The sequence below is a fragment of the Panthera tigris genome, chromosome C2, assembly GCF_018350195.1.
Source record: "Panthera tigris isolate Pti1 chromosome C2, P.tigris_Pti1_mat1.1, whole genome shotgun sequence".
NCBI lineage: Eukaryota > Metazoa > Chordata > Mammalia > Carnivora > Felidae > Panthera > Panthera tigris.
Window position 1 is genome coordinate 55,415,948 of NC_056668.1, and position 23,836 is coordinate 55,439,783.

The following is a 23,836-nucleotide window of genomic DNA, read 5'->3' on the forward strand; positions in this document are numbered from 1 at the left end:
ACTAATTTTTTTAAAGATCATTCTTACTGTTGCCACATAATATGAAAAATATGTATTTATATACTTGTTCCTTTCACCGGACTATAAGTTCTTTGCCAAAGGGTAGCAGGTCTTCACCATCTTGTGTGCAGAGCTTAGTACAGTGCCTGGCACATGACACTGCAGTTCAAGTGTTTGTTGAATGAACAAATGAATGAACTGCTAATTCCTAGAGAGTGAGAAATAAGATGAAAAATGGTCCCCTGAGCCATTCTATTAATCACAAGAATTCTGTTTGACCCCTGATCCATTTTACTGGTCACAATTACCCTGTCTGACTGTCTACATAATTCATGAAAGCAGCACATGGAGTTTTGGACCATCAGGAAAGCACCAGAATGTATTACTCTGGAATCCAAATAGGTTAGAGAGGGTTAGTAATACATGCTCAAGCAGGTAACTGCCAAGAACTCATATACATAAAGGTTGCACAAAATGTTAACAGGGTTGCTTTAAAAGACTATGGATTTTTCTTTCCTAAAGTTTCCTTGTTATGCTTGTATTATTTTTACATCGGTAAAATATTAAAATCCTAACCTGAGGAGATGGTTCAAGAAATGGTAAAACATCAGGTTTCTCAGGAAATATATTAGAAAAATTTCCCAAGTGTGCTTTTCCTTCAAGCAGGCATATAGTTGTGCCAATATTATAAATTAGGCATATTAATGCCTGCGCATTGATGGGAAGGGTGAACGGAGGACAGGACACCTGCTCCCATTATGATTAATCACTCATCTAACTCCAAAGACAGAATCTTACCGCAACCTCCCTCATCCTGCCTATGCCTCTGAAAACAAAAATATACTTACAAGGACTTCAGTTTCAACTGTGGGCCCACTTTCTCATGCATTTTGATCAAGCGGTTATTACTGTAAATGAACATCCCAGCTTGGCTTCGATTTTCTATGTTCACTCCAAAGAACAGGCAGAGAGTCCTTGCTTTTTTTAATTCTCTAGCATTATATTTAGAAAAGTTTAAAAAAAGGTTTTTATTAGATAGAAATATATAGTTTACAAACTGCTAATAATTAAACTGAGAAGGTAAACATCAAAGGAACTAAATGTAAAATACCCAGGTATTTTGCAAAACCTAGTGGGTACACTCAATATCTTTGTGTAGCCAAGTATTTTGCATAAACATGATGGCCATACCAGTCAAACACAAGTATTCCTAGATTAAAAAACAGCTTTGCCAACTTAAATTTACAAGAACTAGAAAATGCCAAAAGATTTATGAAATGTTAAGTGGACTAATAGGAACACGCAACATTTTTAAAAAATGATGATTTGACTATTTTAAAATTTCAGTATTTTTTACCCTGGATGTGATTTCTAACTTTCAACATGTCCTCAAGCCTCTAAACATCCTATATAGATTGGACTATGCCAAAAAATACTCTTTAGCTTTCTCTTTCTCCAAAATCAAAGTTAATAAAGCCAAGTTTACAAGGGCAACAGACATGAGCTCCTGTTTTTCTTACTCTGTCTTGCAATATTATGTTTTATGTGACTTTTCTATTAAAAGTGTAAAAGCAGAAATTGAGACATAGCAGGATATGAGAGAAACAACCATAGTAACGGGAAGCTGCTTGGAGCTATGAAAAACACCTGAATATAAGAACTGGAAAGACAGGCTTGGCTTCAAAAACAAACTCATCTCTGTAACAGCCGTGTGACTATGGATGAGTCACTTCAACTTCCTGTCTTATCTGAAAAATGGGAAGAATACCTACCTAGCCATTTGGGATGTCAGGAGGACTAGAAGATATAATGTCAAGTATAAACCTGGAACAGATTAGGTGCCTCACCAATGTTATTTTCCTTTCCTACCAAGAATGGTACCAAATATAATTCTTCCCCTCCACCCATCTTGTAGTTCTCATTCCACAAACACAGCTTTTTCTTTTCAAATTATAACTACGTGCCACTATAACTGACATAATATCCTTACTGGACTGGCTAAATACATCTATCATTAAAGGACAAAGAAAAAGTCCTAATTAGCCCTTCTACATGGACATAATATAGGGCACATTAGACTTTATGAGGGAATTACTGACTGGGATTAACATATACATTTTAAAAGCACATACTGGCTGGGTTCAATACATACAAATCACATTTTTTCTCAAAAATGTGTACTCAATATTAAATCCTTACTCTTCAACAAAAAAGAATACTGACTATGTAAGGGACCCCAAAACAGGATGTTGCAGAATATGACAGCATCACTCTGCAACAGTAAATGGCATGCTGACTATCTTCAAATTTGTAATAAAAGCATTTTGCTATAAAAAAAAGTTCATACCAACTAGCTGGCATTATTATTAATAAAATATAGGTCGATCACCCTTCATACATACAAATGTAACTACAAACAATTCATCAACCAGAGTTTTCTTTCTCAAGACTTTAAAGAAGGCTTTGCTATAGAAATAGCCTAAATCAAATGGACTGATGAGTGGAGAAAGAAGTATTCCATATATATATACGTATATATATATAAACGTATATATATATATACACGTATATATATATACGTGTATATATATATATATATACACGTATATATATATGTATATATATACACACACACAGATATATATATTCCATATATATATATATTCCATATATATATATATATATTCCATATATATATATATTCCATATATATATTCCATATATATATATATATTCCATATATATATATATATTCCATATATATATATATTCCATATATATATATATATATTCCATATATATATATATATATTCCATATATATATATATATTCCATATATATATATATATTCCATATATATATATATTCCATATATATATATATTCCATATATATATATATATTCCATATATATATATATTCCATATATATATATATTCCATATATATATATATTCCATATATATATATATATTCCATATATATATATATATTCCATATATATATATATATATATTCCATATATATATATATATATTCCATATATATATATATATATATAATGAAATATTGTCATTTACAATGACATGGATGAAGCAAGAGTATAATGTTAAGTGAAATAAGTCACTCAGAGAAAGACAAATAGCATATTCTTTGATTCATATGTGGCATTTAAGAAACAAAACAAATGAGCAATGAAAAAAAGAAAGAAAGAGACCATCCAAGAAGAAACAGACTCTTAACTATAGAGAACAAACTAAGGGTTACCAGGGGTGAAGAGGGTGAGGGAATGGGTAAAACAGATTCAGGAGTGCACCTGTTGTGATGAGCACCAGGTGTTGAATGGAGCTGTTGAATCACTCTATTGTACACCTGAAACTCATGTTACACTGTACGTTAACTAACTAGAATTTAAATAAAAACTTAAAAAAAATAGAGGACCTTGTTTTTTTTTTTTAATTTTTTTTAATGTTTATTTATTTTTGAGAGAGAGAGAGAGAGAGAGAGCATGAGTGGGGGAGGAGCAGAGAGACAGAGAGGGAGGCACAGAATCGAAAGCAGGCTCCAGGCTCTGAGCTGTGAGATCATGACCTGAGCTGAAGTCGGCCGCTCAACCGACTGAGCCACCCAGGCGCCCCAGAGGACCTTGTTTTTTAATATAGATTTCTATGGATTTATTTAGTACTTATTTTGATAAATGCATAGTTAACAGTTCAAATTTAGGTTTGAGGAAAGTTATGGTTATATAGCACTTCATAGTTCACAAACAATAATTCTGGAAACTAGTAGTACTTCCCTAAAAATTGGTTTCTCAAAGTTATCCCAGTTTTCAAAGACTGGCCTTACCCAGACAACTCTGATTATTCTCAGTTTAACTTGTTTAACACCCAAGCTGGAGACCAAGTCAACCTTCCAAATGTAAATAATGGTTTTGTAATTTAGGGTTGCTATTTGTATCTTAACTATATATGTGGTACATGTATTTGAAACATTTTCTAAACATTTTAAATTTTATGCAAGTACTAGAAGAGAGAAGAAACCAGAACCAACCCTCCAGAGGGCTGTGTCTGCCAAAGGGCAAAAAAAAAGTAAAGTTGTCAGGTGATCCTCTGGGCAGAGTTCACTTCTTCAACAGGACACTGAGCTAATTTTTCACCCTGTATTCAGAAGTTTTAATATTATGTAAACATATGTATGCATGCAAATATATATTTTATAAATACCTTCATTGATTTTGCGGTTGGGGGATTTTGACCATATTACGCTTAATATAATAAGATGTCATAGGCTGAGAAAGAGAAGTTATCACATTAACCGCCAAATCTGCCTCCTCAGAAATCAGAATTTGCTTTATCAAAGTGCAGAGGATTCTGGCAAACAGAAAATCTTACATCTTACCTCTGTTTCACTTTAAGAATCGTATGCTTTGCTTCAACATCTTCCAAAGCTTTCTGTAATACATCCTGGAGAAGTACATTTGGTTAGGAGAGAACATAATTCTATTAAATTAATGAAAGCTGAGCTGATATTTATTATCCCATTACCCAAATGTTTCACAAGGGTAACAGTGATAGGTCACATTGCCTAATGCAATTGTATAATGGTAGACAATAAATACTTGATAAATTATTCCATTCTAATAGCTAGGGGGACACACCAACTCCTAGCCCATGGTTCCCTTTTTGCACATAATCCAATGTTCTCTGTCTTTTAAAGAGCTATTTCTCCCTGTAATGTCACACTGGCTTTCACACAAACTACACAAAAGCTTGGAAAAGTCATTCCATGTACCTAGACTCTGACTTTTGCTTATGAGAACAACAACAACAACAACAACAACAACAACAACAAAATGCTAAATCACATGATCAAGTACTGTGGCATCTTTCAGAAAAAAAAGTTATTAAAAATTTTTGTCAGTCACCATAAGAAAACATCTTTTCTATTATCAAGTTCCAGATACCCTTGATACTCCCCAAGCTTTTCCCTTTATAGGATATCCCATCCCTAGGCTTTCTCCCTTTCAGAGTACCTGACTACCAATGCCCACCTGTCTTTCTTGTCTGCTCTAAATTTGATATACTGGCTCATTCACTGCCCTATCTCTAGTACACTAACTCTAACCAGGCAGAAAAGAAATAATGCATTATTCTAATTTCACAAATAATAACAGATTTTTAATGTGCTCCATCTACCTGATGTGAAAGATGGGCATCTCATTTGGTGAATATACCACTGACTGAACATTATTTTCACTGACTTTAAAGTAAAAGCAAATGGTAACTGATTTGTAAGTATTTCACTTCAAATTCAACCACTCAACTGCCTAGAGGAATTTAAGAGGTCAAAAGCCAAGGTCATTCTGCTTTGCTCTCTTTGCCCAGCAACAAAGCAAGATGGTCAGAGACACCCCCCTCCCCCACCTCCTGTCAATGCACTCAGAGCACAAAGAGGCAATGAGAGGTAAGCCTAAGGCAAGAAGAAAGAAAGGTCCTGACCCATTAAAAAGCATCTGCTTCTCTTGTTTCTCAAATACATAAAGCCAAGGAAATTGATTTCTTTGAGACAAAATAAAAAAAAGCTTAAACCTTTCTTTAAAAATCAATAACAGTAAGATAGGTCTACATTTACTTTAAAATAATAAGTGAAAAGAAAAAAGTAAGAGAATTTTGGGAAGGCCATAGGTAGCTTTGGGACATTATCATGTGCTACTCTTTGATTTCATTCCCTATTCATGATCATTTGATATGAGAGAGCTCTTTATCAAACTCAGCCCTGGTCCTTGAAAGTTTAAGGGCGAATCACGGAAAGGATTCCTACACTGAGTCTGAAGAAGAGAATGAAGGAAGAGTGAAGTAAAGCATTTTTTTTCTCCATATACCTATTTATCCTTTTATATGCAAGTAAATAAAATGCTGCTTCATAATTTACCCTGGTAGAAAGCTTTGCACCGCATTTTTGGTAAAAACAAACCTACATGTCCTGAAGCAATATTCTTCTTCTTGGTTGCCATGCATTATAATTAATAATAATAGTTCTTTATAACCTATCTTACTCATGGGTGCATTGCAAGGATTATAGAAAATGTTTATGAACTATGTGGAGCAACTCATAAGAAAAAAGCTTTGTAAGCTGGAAGTAGTTATTAATATTCATAATTATAGCACATAATTCCTAGCACCAGAAAAAAGGATGGCTTATTAGTCCTCTCCTTGCTTTTCCCATTTATTCAGGTGCATAGGGAGCAATAATTTGAAAAGATATTTTCAAGGAAACTTGATAGGCTGCTTTTTTCTGCTAGTTTTTCATTATTTTCTCTCTTTCTCATATTACTTTTCTTTTCATTTTAAAGAAATGAGCTGCAGTGCTCTTCCCCACTGTTCCAAATTCACCCCACGTTGCTCATCTTTGCTCAGACTCAGACTTCTCTCACTGCTGAGTACCCTCTCCTTTCTCTGCATGCCTCTGCTCTGTTTACCTGGGTTAAAATCAACTTAAGCTTCGGAGCTTGTCTGTGTTTATCAGTTTAGGAAGTAAATGATAAGAGACAACTGTGTACAGGAAAAAGCAAATGACACTTGGCCATTTAGGAAGACTATATGTCATACCTTGGCAGAAGACAAAGAAGTTCTGTCAGGCTGGTTTACTGTGATTTGTGCTTGTTTCAATACACTTTCAGCTGGAAGCAGAAGCAAGATAATTACAACATCAGAAAATTCTTTTAATCAATTTTAAGTGAGCAGTGTGTATATACATTATGACCAGGACCAGTGGGAATGGCTTCCAAATAATAATCTCAGAAAATCCTATGTTCTTTCCACAGCTTTCACACATTCTAGGTGCAGGTAGCCACAATGGGCTTCCTCTTAGACATTATAATTGACAGGGCATAACTATATACCTACAAATTAAAGGGTTATGACTGAATGTTTGGCTGACTAAAAACTCTCTACAATCTGTGAAATATAGATTAAAGTTACTCCTTGCTTTTGGATCGCTGGAAAAATATGGCTTTGTCCTCTTTGGGGGGTGGGGGAGGGGTGGAATGAATGTGTAGAACATTCCTTCTTAAAGTGGGTATAAGGCTAGTCTCGAAAATGATCTAACTCGGCATCATGCCAACCAGAGTTTCTAATATATATCAATCTAGTTCCAAGTGTGTATTTGGAATAATAGAAATTAAATAATAATAAGTAAAAATATAATAACATACCTTTAATTAATATGTCATAATTCAACAAAGCCAGAGACAGAAAAATGTGTTATGAAGCTCCTTAGAGGCAGGAGTTCGATTAATTGTGGTCATTCCTACAACGCTATAACAGTATATATCTCAGAATAAAGATACAATTAATGTTGGCTGAGTGAATGAACAACAATGAGATGTAGGACATAGATAATTACATACCAATCTTTACTGCTTCTTCTGCCTTTTCAACTTCATTTTTAAATGCTCCTTTAAAAGAAGACGTGACATACAGATACTTTCTGAAAAGAAAAAAAGAACTGATCAAGTCAGGTTATCATTTTAAGGTACATAACACTTAAAGAATATTCTTTAGAAAGAATATACACTCCAGATATACATAATTATGAAGAAAGCTTCACACAGTAAGTTGCATCCAACTAGTCAATCAGCAAACTGTATACCTAGGAAGAAATTCCTTGCCTTTCAATACTTGGCAATTTTGCTTTTGTAAGGGAATTTCAGGAGAGAGATAACAAAATTTCTGCCCATACAAATGTTCATTTATACATATAAAATGGGATCGTTTTCTTAAAAAGAAAAATTTCTATGCAACTGCTCCATTACCAAAATTTCGAGCTAATATACATAACCCTCTTACTCAGGTCACTGACACTGGATAAACCAGTTCTCCTAGTCTCAAAACAACTATCTCTAACTAAAATGCTCAGAAACATACATTACCATTTCAAACTACCAAAACTTATTTTCCACTTTATTGCTCAAGAAGCTTGTTTTCAAAACCTGTTGTTTAGTGAGAGCTCTAGAGCAATCAAGGAAAAGGAATAAACAAATAAATAGATAGATAAATATATATTTATCTCCATAAACTCAGTCAGAGCAAAGTAGAGGTGAGGAAAGCCCTCTGGAATAGAGGTTCACTGAATGCAGATGAAACTATGTATATCTGTTACAGAGGATTCCTTAAAGTCAGGATTTTTCATAGTGGCTTAAATCATCATCCTGAGAAAAAATTCCAGAATATTGGATTTCAGAATGCTCAAAGCTCTGTACATCTCATTCTGTAACTTTTGCCTTATACCCCTGTGGACTCAGGCGGTCACCATTCTTTAATACCTTCTGTGTTTAGAAAGGCATCAAATGTTCAGCAAGAGGTGGGTAGAGAACCACAGGTATCCCTGAAAGCCAAAATATCCTCAGGCAGGCATTTTCTCAAGCACAGGGAGAGTCTAAACCTATATGCCCCTGAGTCGATACCAGGGATAAGCAAAATATGGCCCATAGCCCAAAGTGAGCCAGCAGCTTGCTTTTGGCACAGCCTGAGACCTAAGAATGATTTTTCTATTTTTAAAGGAAAAATAAGAATATGCAAAAGAGATGGAATGTGATCACATATTTACTATCAGGCCCTTTATAGAAAATGTTTACCAATCCCTGGAATCTATGCTAATAAGCAATGGCTTTTGAATGATAACTTGATCTAGAATTGCATTTATATCTTCTGACTTTCAAAGAATGTGTACGGTAATGCAAATTCATCACTATACAAACAGGTCACACATAGTTTAAATGTCTGTTAGCTGAAGTCTGTTTATATTTTAAGACTCTCTTCCATTATCTCCACAAATGCAGTACAAATACACTCAAGACAGAACACCATGATTAAGCATTAAGAATTGGACTACCTGGGGGCGTCTGGGTGACTCAGTTAAGCATCCGGCTCTTGATTTCGGTTCAGGTCATGATCTCATGGTTCATGGGTTCAAGCCCCAAATCAGGCTCCACACTGAGCCTCCTTGGGATTCTGTCTCCCTCTCTCTCTGCCCTCCCCTGCTAGATCTCTCTCTCTCTCTCTCTCTCAAAATAAATAAATAAACATTAAAAAGAAAAAAAAAAAAAAAGAATTGGACTACCCAGATCCCATCCTGTCTGAGTTAAAGTCCTATCTGTGTCCCTTAGTAGTGTAGCACTGGGCACATTATTTCATTTTCTGTGATTCCATTTCCTGTCTATAAGTGGGGATGGTAACAGTGGTATCTATCTCACACGGTTGTCATGAGAACTAAAGGTATCGATAGAGCTAAAGAATTTAGTCAATGCTAGTTTGGGATAAATGTTTACTACACTATTATTGTCTAATATTATCTATTAATATTATATTAAGTACTTGCTCCCTCAATGTAGGCTCTAGAGGGAAAATACATTGGGAATGAAGAAATAAGTAACTAGATAATTTTTTGTTCTCTTAAGACTCTGAAGGATTTTTTGTTCTCTTAAGACTCTGAAGACTCTTAAGCGCCTGGGTGGCTTGGTCGGTTAAGCATCCGACTTCGGCTCAGGTCATGATCTCACGGTCCGTGAGTTCGAGCCCCGCGTCGGGCTCTGTGCTGACAGCTCAGAGCCTGGAGCCTGTTTCAGATTCTGTGTCTCCCTCTCTCTCTGCCCCTCCCCTGTTCATGCTCTGTCTCTCTCTGTCTCAAAAATAAATAAATGTTAAAAAAAAAAATTAAAAAAAAAAAAGACTCTGAAGGATTTATACAAGCTTGTCCAGTTATCTCCCTGAAAAGACTTACTGTTATAAAATAACCAGGGGCATCTGGGTGGCTTAGTTAGTTAAGTGCCTGACTCTTGATTTCAGCTCAGGTCATGATCTTACTGTTGTGAGATGGAGCCCCACATCGGGCTCTGTGCTGACAGTGTGGAGCCTGCTTGGGGTTCTTCTCTCTCTCCCTCTCTCTCTGCCCCTTCCCTGCTTGTGCTCTCTCTCAAAATAAATAAACTTTAAAATTATTTAAAATTATTTTTAAAACACTGAAAATAACTAAAAATTATTTAAAACTTAACAATTAAAAATTATTTAAAAACAAATGTCATCCTATATTCATCTACTTCTATGGTTTCACGAATAGTTCGTTATAATAACTAACTTTGTCTCTTTATTGCTAACTTTAATGTTCATTTTCCAATGAGATTATAGTTAGTCACAAGAAAGGAACATCCATAAAATCTAAAGTAAGGTAATTCTCAGTTTTTTCCCTTGATTTTCTTTCACAATGAACATTATTAAGTCATAACCTAGGTGTATTTCAAATCAGTCTCGAAGACATTTAGACAACAGCAAAACCTAAGTTTTAAAGCAAAAAAATTATTGGGTCTCTATATACTGGAATTGCCATTTGTTTTTTAAAAGTCACATATTAATCGCATACTTAATCTGGTTTGAATCATTCATTTGAAGTCACTTTTTTTAAACTAAAGTGAAATTAAGGAGAAGCTGAACAATGAAGTGATCCTTTAAAGATGATATGAATTAAACTATTTTATAGGTCATACTTTATAGCATTTCACAGACTCCATGCTTCATGCTTATACCCTAGAAAGTAAAAGTGGCACAAAAGAATGCCAACTATGCATTAGTGCTCAATTTTAAACAACAAAGACCAAAACAACATGTGCTCTGTTTGCAGTTTGTGTCACTGAGACAACCTGGTCCCAGATGATCTGAAACATCTCAGATGCTCTGCATACTTTCACAATTTAAATTTTACAATTGTACATAACAATTACAAAAAGCTAACAATGAAATATATATTCTTGTGCAAGTTCAGTGTGATGAATCTGCCCATTCCTATAAAGGAAACAATTTTCAGTCAAATCCTCATCCTTAACTGGAAGTCTACCTCAGCCAGACACTTCTAATTTTTCCTACTGGTAGACTCTTGCAGATAAAAATGCCTTTAAGGGGCACCTGGGTGGCTCCGTCGGTCAAGCATCCAACTCTTGGTTTGGGCTAAGGTCATGATCTCATGGTTTCGTGAGTTCAAGCCCCTGCGTCAGGCTCTGTGCTGGCAGCAAGGTGCCTGCTTGGGATTCTCTGTCTGTCTGTCTCTCTCTCTGTCCCTCCCCCACTCATGCTGTCTCTCTCTCAAAATAAACAAATAAACTTAAAAAAAAATTCCTTTAAAACCCAGAGTAATGTATCCCTTGGAGGATAAGGAAGAGAGCCCCTCTGGCTGTCAGCTCCTCCCTCCTTGCAACTGATGGCAGGGGCATGGTGTTCCCTCCAGGACTGGGCCTTCAGTTTCACAGTGGTTAGAATTTTTTCCAAACCCATCTCCCAAACTTTACTTTTATTTTACACTTCTGCCCACAACCCTAGCCCACAGCCTTCACCTCCACACTGTTTCTGCCTTCTCTCTATACCACCTTGTTTTGCCACATTTTAGGCCTTCACTCTTCCTCACACATTTCACTTTCTACCTCTCTGTTTTTTTCCAATGACTGCATTCAAATATTTTATGTTCACTTTCTACATAAAACAATTTATTGAATATTTTCTTCTAAAGGAGCTGAGAAAACATAAAGTCAATGAAAAGTATTGAGAGGCGCCCGGCTGGCTCAGTCAGTAGAGCATGCAACTCTTGGTCTTGGGGTTATAAGTTCGAGCCCCACGCTGGGTGTAGAAATTACTTAAAAATAAAATCTTTCTAAAAGAAAAAAGAAAACTATTGAGGAAAATGAAAACTAAAACAGTATAAAAGTTTTGCTCCTTAGAATGGTAAAAATGAAAACAGAAAATACTATTAATAACAAGTGTAGATATGGAACCAGACAAAAGGGTGTGAAAATAAATTGAGTCTACTTCTCGGAGGGTAAATTAATGGTGTGCCCATCAAAATTAGTTGTGTTCCTATCTTCTGACTCAGAAATTTACTTCTGTGTCTGTTCTACAGAAATAATGGCATATTAGCATAAATATACATCTGTCAAATGATGACCAAACATGTCCTGTAACAATAAAACTTTAGCACTGTAACAATAAAAACTCCAAAAATCTTGAATATATATCAATAAACAGTTAAATAAAGTACTGTATAAAATATTTAATGATGACAGAGAAAGATCTTCAAGAGATAATTTGTAAGTGAAAAGAGCAAGTTGCGTATAAATTTTATGTTTTTTCTTTAAAGTTTATTTATTTATTTTGATAGAGACAGACAGTGCACGTGGGGGAGGGGCAGAGAGAGAGACAGAATCCCAAGCAGGTTCCATGCTGTCAACGCAGAGCCAGACACAGGGCTTGAACTCACAAACTGCGAGATCATGACCTGAGCAGAAATCAAGAGTTGGAAATTTAACCAAATGAGCCACCCAGGCACCCCTAAATTTTATGTTTTAAAAAAGTATAAAAGTAACTTATAAAAGTATAAGTTACTTGATTTTTTCCAATATCTAACTCTGTATTATTTGAATTTTTATTAGTTTTAAATTTTTTTTTAATTTTTTTAACGTTTTTATTTATTTTTGAGACAGAGAGAGACAGCATGAACGGGGGAGGGGCAGAGAGAGAGGGAGACACAGAATCTGAAACAGGCTCCAGGCTCTGAGCTGTCAGCACAGAGCCTGACGCGGGGCTCAAACTCACAGACCGCGAGATCATGACCTGAGCCGAAGTCGGCTGCTTAACCGACTGAGCCACCCAGGCGCCCCTAGTTTTACATTTTTAAGAGCAAAATAGAACTCCTCACCCTCAAGAGAAATAAAAATATGAAAAAACAGTAAATTTTAAGGTTTTATTGTGCAGAAGTATAGAGCATTGCTATAAAGCATTCTGAGTGACTATTTCGATCATAACCACCTTCAGAAATTTAAACTTTCATTGGCATTTAATACTGACATGTACAATTTGTACACAACATTTTGGCTAATATATAGTATTTTAAATTTAAAATTTGGAAAAAAAAAACAGACTACAAGTAAAGAAAACTACAGTTCCAAACTTACTTATGCAGATAAAATTAGCCCACAATTATGAACTATAACCATGTTGCAGTATCCACAAACATAATTATTCTTTTTACATTATGAGACTTTACCTGGTTTATTCATACTATAAAATAGTTATAGTCCTTAATTATTCATCAAAACATGTAATGGGGCATGATCAAAAATTTTCTGGCCAGTACAATGTCAATAGCTAGACCTGGATGTCAGGTAGACCACTCAAACTTAGTACAACCAGAATGAGTAGAAATAACTCCATTGACCATCACTCCTAACCTCTACCCTGTATCTTCCCTATCATTCTTAAGATTTTGCTCAGGCAAAAGACTTAGAAGGCATTCATGGCTCCTAAGTTCCTCTCCACTCCACATCCAAGCCATCAGGAAGTCTTGGTGGCTCTGTCTTTACATTAGATCTATAAACTGAATGATACTCACCACTCCAGCCCAGGCCACAGTAATTTCTCACCTGGAATACAGTAATGGTATCCTAATTCATCTCCCTTCCTCCTTTCTTGCCCCATATAAAATCAATTCTCCACTCAGCAGCCAGAATAATCTTTTAAAAGCATAAATCAGGTAATGCTCTTTTCTCAAAACTCTTTATATTCTCAATACAACCACTTCTTGTCACGTTGCTCAAGACCCTACAGCATCTGCCCACATCTACCTCACCTCTTCCTAATCACTGTGCTCGAGCCATGCTCGCCCTTTTAGCCTATCTTTGCACTTACTCTCCTCTCTTCCTGGAAATGTCTTCCCATAAAATTCTTTCATGACTTACTGTGGTGCCCACCCTCCAAGATGTCCTCTGACAGAGTTACTCACCCCTGATATCTGTGCCTTTGTGCAGTGCCCTCCCACACTGAATCCAGGCTGACCCGTGTGACCAAAAAAGCATGGTAGAAATGATGGCATGTGACTTTTGAGACCAGGTTCTAAAAGACTGCAGTTTCTACTTTGTTTTCCTGAATTGCTCCCTCTGGTAGAAGCCATTTCCTGTGCCATGAAAGCACTCAAGATGCCCAGTGCAGTGGTCCCTATAAAGAGGAACCAAGCTGCCAGCCATGTGAAGTCAGCCACCTTGGAAGTGTAGCCTCCAGCTCCCACCAAGCCTCTAGCAACCCCAGGCAAAATCTCTTGGCAACTTCATGAGGGATCCCAAGATAAAAGCACCCCACAGAACCACTCTCCAATTTCTGACCTATAGGAACTGAGAAATAACAGATGGTTACTTTTATTAGGAAGCCACTTAGAACGTAAGCTTTATGAGGGAAGGACCCTTCTGTTGTTGCTGCGCTGAATCCCAAATGCCTACAAGACTGCCTTGCATAGGGTGGTCATTCCGTCCACTTGACATGATCCAGTTGTACAGTAACGTACATAATGTAAATAATGTTTATTTGCGAGTATGTCGAGAAGTGTGCTGAGTATTTTCATGTTTAAAACAAAACATATTATGGGGGCATCTGGGTGACTCAGTCATTAATCGTCTGCCTTTGGCTCAGGTCATGATCTCACAATTTGTGAGTTCGAGTCCCACAATGGGCTCTCTGCTGTCAGCATAGAGCCTGCTTCAGATCCTCTGTCTCCCTCTCTCTCTGCCCCTCCCGTGCTTGTCTTCTCTCTCAAAAATAAAATAAAAACATTAAAAACCCTATTAAAAAAACATATTTTTATTTTAATCCTCACAACAATCCTAAATGGCAGAGGAATTCTCAATGCACGGTGGTGAAGTGTCAGGCTTAAGGTACTGCCGAAGGTCCACAGCTAGTAAATGACAAAATCAAAACTCAGATCCAGGTTTGGCTGATCCAAATTTTGTTTTCGACTACCACTGTATAACAAAAGATTAAATAATTCAGATTATACAAATTCATGAAGGGACACATAAGATGTACAGTTTACAAAAGAAATACTTTTAAAGTGTTATTAGTCTACTTAAGTGGGTGGGATACAAGAGGGTACAAAGCATTCCTAGAAAATTAAAAGACTGTCCCACAAGCATAGTATTGCAGAGTATTCAATAGCAAACCATAAACTTAGTGTCCCTGAATAACTTACAAAGAGCCTTGCTGCTCCAATGAGAAAGCAGGTTGACTCCAATTCCACATCATTTGGGCTCCTTTCAGTATTAGGGGTCTATGGCAAAGAAGTTTTAATGATGAATGAAGATCTTTAAAAATTTTTTTAAACGTTTATTTATTTTTGAGACAGAGAGAGACAGAGCATGAACGGGGGGGAGGGTCAGAGAGAGAGGGAGGCATAGAATCTGAAACAGGCTCCAGGCTCTGAGCTGTCAGCAGTGAATTACATGACTTCTCTGAATATCCTTATACCAAACGCCAAAGGAAAAAGGTAATCTGTGTGCCTCTTCCTTGCAAAAACAGCCTAACACTCCCATGCTGAGCTAGCTCTGTCTTCTACTTCTATTCAGCCATCCAAGTTCTGCTCTCTGAACTACCACCTATCACATGACAAGGCTATCACATTTTCATTAAGGCCTTTCTCTCCTACATAAAATGATGCTCAATTCTATCAATGACCCCCTACCAGGTCATTTTCTGTAACCTGGTAAATCCATGTCCCTCCTAAAGCATCCCCATCCAAACATCACACTCTAGACACAGTGTAAGCAGGATATGGTTTATCAGTACCATCACCATCTTGTTAAGTTCCATAAATATTTTAGCAACTCTGTCACACTCTCAGCTTATACTAAGCTTGTGATCAATTAAGACGTCTATGCTTCTTTTTTTCATGTAAATCACTTTCCAGTCTATACTTACATGATAGATTTTTAAAACCTAAACTCAGGTTTAGTTACATTAGTTACACCACATTTATCTTTTGGACTTTAACTCTTTCATATATTGTTTCTGTTATGCCTACTGGGAGAGATTCCTCCTAATTCAGGGTCAAACATGAATTCAAACATGTTTGTTTTATATACAAGTTACTGATAAAAAGTAATGAACAGAATATGACCAAGGAAGGAAACCAATGAAATGACACCAAAAATTCCTATCTAGTCCTCTTCTGAACCTGTTAGAGGCCTTGGGATAAAATTAGCTAAAGCAACTACAATTTTACCCACAGTATTCTTTTTTCTGTTTGCTACAAAAATACAGAAAATGACTAACCACAAAGTACAGTCATGTATTCTTATAAATAATACTTCAGTGTTCATTTCTAGAAGTTTAGGTCACCTCTGGGTGACCAAGAGGCCAAAGCATTTAATCACTGTTTAATACCTTTTACATGCCCCTACTTTGGTCAAATAGGGACATTCCAAGCATTTAATTTGTTCTGATGCAGCCATGAGAGCTATAATGCCTTTCCAGAAAAGAAAGAAAGAAAGAAAGAAAGAAAGAAAGAAAGAAAGAAAGAAAGAAATAAAGAAAGAAAAGAAAAGAAAAAAAAAGAAAAGAAAAAAAAGAAAGAAAGAAAGAAAGAAAGAAAGAAAGAAAGAAAGAAAGAAAGAAAGAAAGAAAGAAAGAAAGAAAAGGCTAACCCACTAAGTATGACATAACATAGAAGGAACTGTACACTTTCTTACACAAAAATTTTGCCTCCAGAGAACCTTTAAGGGAAATCATATGCAAGTAAATATGGCAAACAGAGAGAGGGGTAATCCTAAAGGATAAAGCTATGAAGGATTAAATCAGTCCATTCCGTAAATACCAAGTATCAGATTTGACAGTTTATCAGAACCTCATATGAAACTTGGCAAAGGTACAAGCCTCCTTAACTACCTTTTAAGGAACAAAATAAGCATTTATATTATATCTACTTCCTGGTAACATATATCTAAGAATATCACTTTGAAAGGTGAATAAAAACGTGCTAGAATGGGAAACAGTCATCACTTAATACCAGTAATTTAGATAGATGAAATTCCATTTACTAGAATTCCCTGAGAAAATAGAGACAAATCCACATTTTCCTTTGGCTTAAAACATTTTTTGCCCAAACTCACTAAGATGGAAGCAATTTAATTTGAAAAGATCAGCTATATTGATTGATCCAGGAGACCCTTGGTACTTCCCAGAAGAATGAGACTGATGAAAAGGAAGCATCACTTTGATACAAATTGGGAAATGAACAGAAGATTTATAAAGAAAGTCTCAGGCATGTTATATTTCACTTTTCAAATATGATCTCCAGTAGAATCAGAAATCAAAAGTAAAGCAGGAAGGCAGTCTAAGATGACAGTGTAGGAAGAACCTGACCATCTTCTCCCATGATGCACTGAATGTATACCTACATATAAAGCAATTCCTCCTGAAGAACTGACACTGACTGAACAGCTTCTGCACAATAAACGATAGAGAAGGGTAGGAGAAAGGGAGAAACAGTAACAATGGTAACTGTAACCTACAGTAGAGAGGGATATCACTGGCAGGGGTGGGGGGGAGGGCTATTCACAGACTCACCCACCATGGGGCAGAGTGAAAAAAGAACTGTTTAAAGGGCAACAAGATTTGAAGTGAAGGAAATCCATTCACTAACCTAGAGAATCTGCTAAATGGGTGGGAAACTGCCAGAACTCTCTCCAGGGTCAAATATACCAGTGAGCACCATTCTTCCCCCACCACCTTGATAGCACAAATGAGAACAGGGTCCAGGCACTCTAGCCAGCCTACTAGAGCCTCACCAGTGTGTCCTGGGCCCCTGTCCCACACCATCTTCAGAAGGTGGCCCCAACATAGCATGCTCTAGGACCTTCCCAGCCTGTGCTTAATCCAACCACACTGCCAAAGCAGCCCTGGTATGGCACACCCCAGCCCATACGCCATCCATCTGGCCTTCCAAAGCTACGAGGCACATGCAGTCTACTCAAAGGACACACCCTTACACAAGGTCACTACTTCAAGACCTGTTCCACGTAATTCATAGAAATGAGCACGGAAAGTCAAACAAATAAGGAGACAAAGGAGTAAATTCCAAGTGAAAGAACAAGATAAAACCCCGGGAAAAAAACTCTAATGAAACAGAGATAAGTAACTTACCTGATCAAGAGTTCGAAGTAATGATCACAAAGATAGATGCTCACTGAACTTCGAAGACTAGAGGAACCCAGTGAGAATTTCAACAGAAAGTTAGAAAATATAACAAAGAACCAATCAGAGCTGAAAAGTATAATAACTGAAATGAAAAAATATACTTAAGGGAAGTCAACAGCTGATTAGGTGATATAGAAGAGTGCATCAACAAACTGAGAGAAAAAATAGTGGAAATTACCCAATCAGAACAACAACAAAAAAAGAGTTTTAAAAAATTATGACAATTTAAGAAACCTCTGGGACAATATCAAGCGTACTAACACTGACATTACTGGGGTCCCAGAAGGAAAAGAGAAAGGGACAGAATATTATCTGAATAAATAATGGCTGAAAACATCCCTAACCTGGGGAAGAAAGCCTTTATCCAGGGTCCATAAATTACAGAGAGTCCCAAACAAGATGAACCCAAAGAGATTCATAATAAGACATATAACTAAAATGGAAAAATTTAAAGATAAAGAAAGAATATTAAAGGCCACAAGAGAAAAACAATTATCTACATACAAGGGACACCCTATAAGGCTATCAGGTGATTTTTCAGCAGAAACTTTGCAGGCCAGAAGGGGATGGCAGGATATATTTCAAGTGCTGAAAGGAAAAAACCTACAACCAAGAATACTATACCTGGCAAGGTTATAATTCTGACTTCAAGGAGAGATAAAGAGTTTCTTAGGCAAGCAAAATTTAAAAAGTTCATCACCACTAAACTGGCCTACAAGAAATGTTAAGTGAAAAAAGTAAAGACCATAACTTGAAATAAGAAAATACAATAAGAAAAAAATCTCTTTGGAAAAAAAAAAGAAAGAAAGAAAAAAATCTCATTGGTAAATGCAAATATATAGTAAAAGCAGTGCATCAACCACTAAACAAAACATGGAGGGGAGGGGTGTAGAAATGTAGCGCTTTTAGAATACATCCAAACTTAAGTGACCATTAGCTTGAAATAGACTGCTACATATATAAGCCAAGATATATGAGCCTTAAGGTAACCATAAAACAAAACCTACCATAGATACAAAGAGAAGAAAGAGAAAAGAACCATAACACTAAAGAAAACCATCAAACCACAGGGGAAAAGAGTGAGAGAAGAAGGAAAAAACAGAGAAGAATTACAAAAGCAACCAGAACTGCAGCAACTTCTTACTAGAGATGTCTCCAGAGACAAAGGAAACAAAAGCAAAAATGAACTATTGGGACCTCATCAAGATAAAAAGCTTCTGCACAGTGAAGGAAACAATCAACAAAACTAAAAGGCAACTGACGAAATGGGAGAAGATATTTACAAATGACATACTGGATAAAAGGTTAGTATCCAAAATTTATAAAGAACTTACCAAACTCAACATCCAAAAAATAAACAATCCAGTGAAGAAATGGCAGAGGATATGAACAGACATTTTTCCAAAGACGGCATCCAGAAGGCTAACAGACACATGAAAAGATACTCAATATCACTCATCATCAGGGAAACACAAATCATAACTACAATGAGATACCACCTCACACCTGTCAGAATGGCTAAAATTAACAACTCAGGAAACAACAGATATTGGAAAGGATGTGGAAAAGGGGGAACACTTTCCACTGCTGGTGGGAATGCAAACTGGTGCAGCCAGTCTGGAAAACAGAATGGAGGTTCCTCAAAAAATTAAAAATAGAACTATCCTACAACTCAGCAATTGCACTACTTGATACTTACCCAAAGGACACAAAAATGCTGATTTGAAGGGGCACATGCACCCCTGTTATAGCAGCACTATCAACAATAGCTACATTAAGGAAAGAGCCCGAATGTCCATCAACTGATGAGTAGATAAAGAAGATGTGGTATATATACATACAATGGAATATTACTTGGCAATCAAATAGAATGAAATCTTGCCATTTGCAACAATGTGGATGAAACTAGAATGCATTATGCTAAGCAAAATAAATCAGGCAGAGAAAGACAAGTATCATGTGATTTCACTCACATGTAGAATTTAAGAGACAAAACAGATAAACAGAGGGAAAGGGAGGGAAAAATATGATAAAAACAGAGGCAGGCAAACCATAAGAGACTCTTAACTACAGAGAACTGAGGGCTGTTGGAGGGGAGATGGGTAAGGGAATGAGCATTAAGGAGGGCACTTGTTGGGATGAGCACTGGGTGTTATATGTATGAATATGTATGATGAATTGCGAATTGTACTCCTGAAACCAATACTATACTCTATGTTAACTTGACTTCAAATTAAAAAAAAAAAAAAACCAAAAAACAGAAAACAATAAAATGACAATAAGTACATGCCTATTAACAATCACTTTAAATGCAAATAGACTAAATGCTCCAACCAAAAGACACAGGGTAACTGAATAGATAAAAAAAGAAACAAAACAACAAACAAGAAACCATCTAAATGCTGCCTACAAAAGACTCACTTAAGACCAAAAGACAGAAACAGACTGAGTGAAGGGATGGTAAAAGATATACCATGCAAATGGAAACAAAAAGAAAGCTGGACTAGCAGTACTCATGTCAGAAAAATAAATTTTGAAACAAAGACTGTAACACAAGAAAAGGCATTACATTATAATAAAGGGATCAATCCAACAAGAGGATATAACATTCATAAATATTTATGCAGCCAACATACCTGTACCTAAATACATAAAAGCAAATATTAATAAAGGAGAAATAGACAGTAATACAATAATAGTAGAAGACTTTAATACCCTACTTACATCAGTGGATAGATCATTCATACAGAAAATCAGTTAAGTAAACACTGGCCTTAAATGATATATTAGATAGACTTAATATACATATAACATTTCATCCCCAAACAGGAGAATACACATTCTTTTCAACTGCATGTAGAACATTCTCCATCACATGTTAGGCCACAAAACAGGTGTCAATAAATTCAAGAAGACTGAAATTATATCAAGCATCTTTTATGATCACAAGGGTATACAACCAGAAATTAATTACAAAAAGAAAGCTAGAAAAACACAAACAAATGGAGACTAAACAACATGGGTCAATGAAGAAAAATATCAAAGACAACTTTTTTAAGGTTTATTTATTTTTTAGAGAGAGAGAGAGAGAGAGAGAGAGACAGAGACAGAGACAGAATGTGAGCAGGGGAGGGGCAGAGAGAGAGGGAGACATAGAATCTAAAGTAGGCTCCAGGCTCTGAGCTATCTGCACAGAGCCCAATGAGGGGCTTGAGCCCACAAACCATGAGATCATGACCTGAGCTGAAGTTGGATGCTTAACTAACTGAGCCACCCAGGTGCCCCTCAAAGATGAAATTTTAAAATACCTTAGGACAAATAAAAATGAAAAGACAACTTAACAAAATCTATGGAATGCAGCATAAGCAGATCTAAGAGGGAATTTCACAGCAATACAGGCCTACCTCTAGAAAGTAAAGTATCACAAATAGATAATCCAACTATATATCTAAAGTAACTAGAAAATGAAGAACAAATGAAACCTAAGTTAGTAGAAGGAAGGAAATAATGAAGATCAGAGAGGAAATGATTGAAATGGAGATTTTAACGTTTTTGTTTTTTTTTTTTTTTTTTTGGGGGACAGAGAGAGACAGAGCATGAACGGGGGAGGGGCAGAGAGAGAGGGAGACACAGAATCGGAAACAGGCTCCAGGCTCCGAGCCATCAGCCCAGAGCCTGACGCGGGGCTCGAACTCACGGACCGCGAGATCGTGACCTGGCTGAAGTCGGACGCTTAACCGACTGCGCCACCCAGGCGCCCCTGAAATGGAGATTTTAAATAGAAAAGATTAAACTGGAAAGTTTCTTTGAAAAGATAAACAAGGGGCACCTGAGTGGCTCAGTCAGTTAAGCGTCCGACTTTGGCTCAGGTCATGATCTCACAGCCCATGAGTTCGAGCCCTGCGTCAGGCTCTGTGCTGACAGCTCAAAGCCTGGAGCCTGCATCTGTGTCTCCCTTTCTTTCTGCCTCTCCCCTGCTCATGATCTGTCTCTCTCTGTTTCAAAAATAAAAAAAATAAAAATAAAAAAATTAAAACACTAAAAAATAAAAAAAAAAGATAAACAAAATCAATAAACCTCTAGCCAGACATCAAAAAAAAAGAGAGAGGGCCCAAATACATAAAATCAGAAATGAAAATTGGAAAGTTATAATTGACATCACAGAAATACATAAGAATTAGAAGAGACTACAACAAATAATTATATGCCAGTAAAATGGAAAACCTGGGAAAATTAAATTCCTAGAAACCCACAAGCTTCCAGACTGAATCATGAAGAAGAGAAAATGTGAGATTACAAGTAATGAAATTAAATCAATAATTTCAAAACTCTACAAAACAGAAGTCCAAGACCAGATGGCTTCATGGGTGAATTCTAACAAACATTCAGTTAGTACTTATCCTTCTCAAATTATTCCAAAAAATTAGAAGGGAAGGAATGCTTCCAAACCCATTTTGTGAGGCCAGCATTACTCTGATACCAAAAACAGACAAAGACACCACCAAAAAAGAAAACGCCACCTACTGAATGGGAGAATCTATCTGCAAATCAAACAATCAATAAGGAGGTAATATCAAACACATAAAGAACTTACACAACTTAGTGACAAAAAAACCCAAACAACCTAATTTAAAAAAAATGTCTGAAGGACTTCCACAGACAATTTTCCAAAGAAGACATACAGATGACCAAGAAACACATGAAAAGATGCTCAATATCACTACTCATTAGTGAAATGCAAAAATAACACCCACAATGAGATATCACCTCACACCTGTCAGACTGGCTATCATCAAAAAGACAAAAAATAACAAGTGTTGGCAAAGATGTGGAGAAAAAGGAACCCTTGTACACTATTGGTGGGAATGTAAACTGGTACAGCCACTGTGGAAAATGGTATGGGGGTTCCTCAAAAAATTAAAAGAAGAACTACCATACAGCCCAGAAATTCCACTTCTGGGTATTTATCCAAAGATAACAAAAACACCAATTCAAAGAGATGTATGCAATTCTGTGTTCATTGTAGCAATATTTACTACAATATAGCCACAATATGGAAGCAACCTACATGCATGCGTGCGTGGACACACACACACACACACATACACACACACATAAATGGAATATTATTCATAAAAATGAATGAAATCTTGACATTTGTAAAATCATGGATGGACCTATAGGGTATTATGCTTTTATGAAATAAGTCAGACAAAGAAAGACAAATGTCTTAAAATTTCACTTACATGTGAAATCTAAAAACACGAATGAACAAACAGAACAAAACAGAAACAGACTCACTGATACAGGAAACAAAACACTGATTACCAGAGAGGGGACAGGCTGGGGCAGGCAAAACAGGTGAAGGGTATTAAGAGGTACACACTTCCAGTTATAAAATAAATAAGTCATGAACATGTAGTGTATACCACAAGGAATATGGTCATTGTAATAAGTTTGTATGGTGACAGATGGTAACTAGACTTAGGGCATATTGATATAAGTGACTGCAAGGCCCCAGGACAGCCACTGCTTTTCCATGAAAATAAGACAACATAACAAATGTAGGTCTACTATAAAGAGTTAGTGTAGTGTAGGGGAAAAGAGCACAGAATTTGAATTGGTAAAGACTTTGGAGCCAGAATATTTGAGCTCTTGTTCAGTTATGACATTTCCTTATCTCTGAAATGGTGATAATTAAACATGACCCACAGGGTCACTGTGAAAATTAAAAAAAAAATGCATATAAAAAGGCATATATAGAGAGAGACAGTGTTGAAA

At 36.3% G+C, this 23,836-nt stretch overlaps 1 protein-coding gene across 4 annotated transcripts in view; it reads right to left on the minus strand.

Annotated features, from left to right (window-relative positions):
* MORC1 (MORC family CW-type zinc finger 1) overlaps nucleotides 1–23,836 on the minus strand; it is a 164,368-nt gene that overhangs the window by 98,442 nt on the left and 42,090 nt on the right. For 2 of the 4 annotated variants that reach the window (XM_042956948.1, XM_042956949.1), the window contains 5 exons: nucleotides 15,054–15,131; nucleotides 7,408–7,487; nucleotides 6,608–6,678; nucleotides 4,398–4,462; nucleotides 849–992 (listed from right to left, as the gene is read on the minus strand). In XM_042956948.1, the coding sequence (XP_042812882.1) occupies nucleotides 849–992; nucleotides 4,398–4,462; nucleotides 6,608–6,678; nucleotides 7,408–7,487; nucleotides 15,054–15,131 (438 nt within the window). The remainder of the gene's footprint in view (nucleotides 1–848; nucleotides 993–4,397; nucleotides 4,463–6,607; nucleotides 6,679–7,407; nucleotides 7,488–15,053; nucleotides 15,132–23,836) is intronic. The other 2 variants (XM_042956950.1, XM_042956947.1) reach the window with 1 other exon arrangement.